Below are 5950 nucleotides of genomic sequence, written 5' to 3' on the forward strand. Positions count from 1 at the left end.
TATTACTATCTTGGTTCTTGGATGAGTCACCTAACCCGCAGTGGCGCCAGAAATTTGCCGAAAAGGGGTCTAACATTTCCGACAGAGAGGTCTGAACCAAGGGGCCTATTAGAGCCTCGGTCGACAGCCGTGAATAAAAAAAATCCCTGGTAGGGTTTATGGGAGCATTTTCATGGCTTAGTATGGCCCAAATTGTGATTTTAGACCACAATATAATGGAATAGCAATCAAAATAATATTATTTGGATAGCCAAATTATTATTTTCATATTTTCGATCCGATGACCCAGTTGTGGCTTTGGAAGACACAGGGTCTAGGCCTGTCCGACGGGGTGAAAATGCCCGCCCTGTTCTTCCCCGCTACCACCACCACTGAACCTAGCAACTTGCTTAAAAGACCTAACATCCTCAAACGTTACAATATATGAGGCTTGCCATCCCAAAACCAGCATTCTGCCACTACTGTATATGTTAACTGAGTAATTAGCTTTGGCAATATTATGTGAATTCCAGCAAAATGACCTATCATTTTTAAAGCTTATAATGTGGAGAATATGTACATGTTAAAAAGTCAATTCTTGTTTTGGTCACTGATTATGGTTTTGGCATGACAATCCCCATATGTCTACAAACTACAAACTACCTTTTCATCCTTGCAATTACTTTCAAAATCGGATGTTCATCATTTAAGCAGCAGTTTCCAAAGTCCAATGACACAAGTCCGTCACAATCCAGCAAAACATCAAACTTCTCAGAATACTTATCAAGAACATCTCTCTGATTAACCAGACTCAATGAAGTGAGTAAATCTGTTCCATAGGTGCTCACCAACAACTTCAGTGATTTGGTTCCTATGCAATATGCTTTTCCTGACTTTTCCAGCTGAATTATTCGTTTGAAGATCTGTTTTCCGACAACATCTGGGATGTACTCAAAACTTTCAACATGTTGGACATTTTGTGAAACAAAATCCAAACATAAATCAAGGAGTTTTTGAGGTGGCATCTTGTTTCAGCAATGATGTGATTTTGGTCAAGAATTGGCAGCAATGCAAATCCATTAACTGCAAAGAGATAAACAATTTTTAAAAACTAATGTTCTTGTTTTCTTAAGCAATAAATTTTGAACCAACTGTTAGAAAATGGAGGTATCTAGGGATCCAGGGAGACATTTCAGGAAGACATTGATATCCATCCTGCAAAACAGCCCCTCCCCCTCCCCCAGGCCCTTATTTGCATTGGTTCAGCCAAGGCCTTCTTACTAAGAAAGTGCCCTTTAAATATGCTCGCTTCACTCACAAATAACGCACCCCGCGAATTCTGAAAGCTTCGCTAAATTTCTCCGAGTTCAGCTTGCCCCCTGCGCTTTCGTTTCGACTCCCCCTTAGATTTTTCACTGTACGCCCATGTTATTTGCATTGGTTCAGCCACATCAAGGCCTTTTTACTTATTACACCAATTTTTATGACAGCGGATGGAATGGCAATGTATTATTTTATGTCACTGTCAGTAAATGTTTCGTTTACACAGTACAGTATTTTGCAATCTTACTGAGTGTAAACCCTCTCAACAAGGATAGGCCTGGCCCTAGGCAAATTCGAGTCAATAATGAATGAAAGTATACTAATATCGCAATTGTCATACAGTATAATAATATTGTACTGCAATTCCACCCTTGCATCAGCCTATTCGGTTATTCTTTGTGCTATATTAGATAATTATAGGCCTAGCTTAAACCAAATAAACTTTGTTTTGTACTTACAGTACACCATGGAGGACCATCGCTTTGGTTGGTTACAGCATGGTTATAGGCTTTAAAGTGACAGTGATGCTGGCTGAACAACAACACAGCGCGAGGTCTTGTCTGGAGTATATTTCCAGTTTTCCAATTTTAATGTCCACCAGTCCCCATTCTAGACAATGACAGAGATCATAATCCATAGACTTAGTACGGTACATGACCAAAAATCAAAACTCCCTGCCTTATTTTAGTAATTCTAGGCGGAAGCAGGTCAACTCGACCCAAAGTCAACTCCGCCCAAATCCGGGTCGTTTTTACATCTCCCTGTTCTGAGTATGATTTATTTTGTCTTTTTTTACGATCCTTGACTATACCAAACACTTTTTCTTTTTTGTATTTTTCAGTATGATTTTTATTTAGTTTTACGATTGCTATTGTTTCAGAAATTTCTTGCAGTTCACAGTAGTGAAAAGTTAAGTGTACAATCATATCTAATATATAATAAAGATGTGTATAAGAGACAGGATTAATGAATTTAATGACAGTACATAAAATGGAGGTGCATGAAGTGTCATGGTTCAGATACTGTAAGTACTTATTCAGTTCATTCTTTGTATGGTGTAACTTAATTATTATTCAATATTGGGTATTATTTAAGGGGAAAATTATTAGAATTTTGTTGCTACACAGTAGTGTGGAGTTAAATGGAGAATGTTAGGGAAGTAGAGAGGCCTATGTAATTAAAATGATTAGTGCATTCAATTATTACAATACATAAAATAAAGGTGCATAAGGTGTGATAGTTCTGTTAATTACCTGTTAAGTCCATCTCATGTGATATAACTTTATTATGTTTATTGGGTATAATTGAAGGAGAAAGAAAGTTAAAATCATGTTATGTCATGACAAGTTATGCTATTTTTGCTATACAGTTACTTTTGAAAAATGAAATTTATAATAAGTATGACAGTTGATAAAGGCATTAACAAGAGGACAGCACGTTGTTCCATAACAAATATATTAGGGAAAGTGATGACAATGAAAACAAAAGTCAAGTTGACGTATGGAACATAATTTATTAAACACGAATATTTCGTCCACTCGTGTGGACTTCATCAGTGTGGTGAGTGAAGTTGCCTGAAATTTAATTGGCCTATCAACAAAGCATGGGCGGTACTAAAACTTAATGCGAAATAAACAAAAATAGTAAATAAGAATTAACTAGAGAGCTGAATTGTTATCTTAAGTAAGAATGCTTGCTAGCAAAGACATTGTCTTAATGCTGAGTATAGACAAACAATAAGAAATGAGAAAGCAGATAATGGCTGTTCCCACGATATGCTGACTGTGAGGGGATGGCATCTAAACAAATAGAGAAATAGGATATAAGCAGGAAATGGAAAATTATAAATAGGTAAAATAAAGCATTATATATGGATAACAATATGGAACAGAAATATAAAATATAATATAAAATAAATATATAATGAAGTCTGTAGCATAGTCAAAATAAATATACAGGAAATGAAATAGGGCTGGAGTGAACATACGGTACTTTGTTGCTTACATTCCAAAAAAGGAGGATCTGGGATGCTATTTAAAATTTGCTGGAGATTGAAAAACTAACTGTTAACTGCGTTGTTAGAGACCATAGAATGGTACCGGTACGTGACTTTCGGACTGGTATAGGCCTACAGTAGGCCTATGTACTCTAGGTGTAAATAAATACAGAGAATAGGCCAATTTTAGTGAGAACTTTGCATTGTATATAGGGGCTATATACAATGCAAAGCAGATCACAAAATCAGAAGCATGATCTCAAACATCAGAACCCAGCATTTATTGTTTAAAACTGTCGGGGCCCCATTGAATGAAACTACGGTGGCCCCATTGAATGAAACTACGGTATTATAGTTATGTTATATTTTTTTAAAAACTACAACCACGGTCGGGGCCCCTCGTGTCTGGGGGCCCTGGCGCTCCTGACCATTAAAAAAATGGTTCCCCCATCATTAATGGAACAGGCCCACGTCACGCTTGTTGGCGGACTAGTTTTGATTTACATTTGCATGTTTATGTAGATGTGTGGGTGTGTGTGTGTGTATGCATGTGTATGTATACCCATGTGCATTTTTTAATGATGTGCTATGTTGTGACGTTGAATTTTTTTTCCCTGATCAATATTTCTCTTATTGGATTGTGTTTACCTAGGTGTGTGTGTGTAAGTTTAGACCTATAGTACTGTACAGGAAAATAAGTCTGTATTGCTGTATCTACTTTGTATTTATATACTTTAAGTAGTTTAATTCAAGTTTAATTGCTAAGTTATGATAAGAAGGGGATTTCATATTTTGTGCTTGTGCTTTTTGTATTTTAAATTTTTTTAAATTTTTTTAATGTAACTTTTTTTTGTAATTTTGTTGGTCTTAAACGCACCGTCAATTGACGAGTGCCACTAACAAAACTGTAAGTTCAATAAATAATAATAATAATAATAATAATAATAATAATAATAATAATAATAATAATTATTATTATTATTATTATTATTATTATTATTATTATTATTATTATTATTAGTTTATTATTATTATTATTATTATTATTATTATTATTATTATTATTATTATTATTATTATTATTATTATTATGGCTTGTGTTGTTGTAAAATGTTTATTAAGAAGACACAACAATAATTGTTACTTTGGAACAGAATTTGGAGAGGGCGTTTGATCAAGTCAGACCTACGTTTTGAATTTGAATTACATTTTAAAGAAATTAGAACTACATTTTGGAAAATTTGAACTACGTTTTGAAAAATTAAAACTTGATTTTGGGAAACTAGATCTACATTTTGAAAAATTTATGCCTATGTTTTGATAAATTAGACATTGAATTTTGCAATTACATTTTGATTTTAACATGGACTTTTGCTGCGTATGGCACCCCATAGTTGAGGGTAACATAGCAGTTAATTGTATTACTATTAGCCTATAGATTAGCTGGTCTGCCTACATCAAATCGGTCTATGCAATGTTGATGGCCTACTTATAGTTATTTTGAAGGTAGGTAATTTGAAATTAACTGTTATAATTACCTTAAATCTTAAATTTAGTGTTCACACGGGTTGATACTGTTTTCAGAATCATAGCTACAGTAGGCCTACGTACGGTATTTATAACGTAATTTCCAACTAACTTTGGTAATGTTGCTACAATTGAGCTAACATAATTTTCATACATATTCATTGAAACATTTATTTTATTCCTTTTGATTTTTGAAATAAATGATTAAAATGAAATGATTAAATGATTTAAACTTAAGAAAATAAATGAAATTAATAAAAAGTAAAAAAGAACAACAAAAAATATAACCTATATAACCAACTTTCACAACGTTCGCGAATTGTTAGTAACGTTTTGTGTCTACAGGGGAAATTAAACCATGTTAATGACCTGACTCATAATACTATGATTGTTCATTGTTATAATTTCAAGGTTGTGCTTTGATCAACTTTTTTACCAAATAGGCGCCTACTAATAGAAAATGAAACGATGTGAAAAGTCAATGAACCCATAAAATAGCGAAGCGCACCATAATTTGTGGTAGACAGGCACATACGCTGCTCATCTGTTTTCAGGGACGTAGCCAGGATTTTGAAAGAGGGGGGGGGGGAGCCCTTATGCGATGTACGTAGGACCCCGTGGTTGGGGTCCTGTGGCGAAGCCCCCTGGAAAGTAACACGCTCTGAAGGTTTTTAGGGATGTTTTTTAGATGATAAAGTAAAATCATCATAAATAATATTAGTAAGCCTAACAACTCAACAGTGGTGGAGGAACAGATTGAGGAACCACCCACCTCAACCCCACCATGGTTGGGGCTGAGGTAAGAACATTTATGATTAGGGCACCTCTAGATGGCCGGAAATTACACTCTCAGACTTAAATTTAGATAGGGGGCTATATTTTTTTTCCATTAAAAAATTTAGGGTGGAGGGGGCCTTGAATACACCACTGCTCAAAACATTCTTTATCCAAAATAGTCATAATCACGAAAAATAGGCATGTAAAACCAGATCACACCCTAAAACCATAAACAGCATGCAGAAGGTACCGGGTTCGAATCCCAGTTGAGGGAAACTATTTTTTTTGCAGTTGCAGATTCCTCTTCCTGAACATTCAAAATGCATATATAGATATACATATATATAC

The 5950-nt window shown here is 34.7% G+C and overlaps 1 protein-coding gene across 1 annotated transcript in view; it reads right to left on the minus strand.

Moving 5' to 3' along the window:
- The window catches only part of LOC117121952 (leucine-rich repeat-containing protein 42-like), a 6416-nt gene extending 4338 nt beyond the window's left edge, over positions 1 to 2078 (minus strand). Inside the window, exons 1-2 of the mRNA XM_033267374.1 lie at positions 1761 to 2078; positions 643 to 1062 (exon numbers count right to left, since the gene is read on the minus strand). Coding sequence (XP_033123265.1) covers positions 643 to 1004 — 362 coding nt within the window. The 5' untranslated portion in view covers positions 1005 to 1062; positions 1761 to 2078. The remainder of the gene's footprint in view (positions 1 to 642; positions 1063 to 1760) is intronic.
- Positions 2079 to 5950: the final 3872 nt, after the last annotated feature.

The sequence above is a fragment of the Anneissia japonica genome, unplaced genomic scaffold (genome assembly GCF_011630105.1).
Source record: "Anneissia japonica isolate Jap-2015-1 unplaced genomic scaffold, ASM1163010v1 scaffold352_len1594369_cov220, whole genome shotgun sequence".
Classification (NCBI taxonomy): domain Eukaryota; kingdom Metazoa; phylum Echinodermata; class Crinoidea; order Comatulida; family Comatulidae; genus Anneissia; species Anneissia japonica.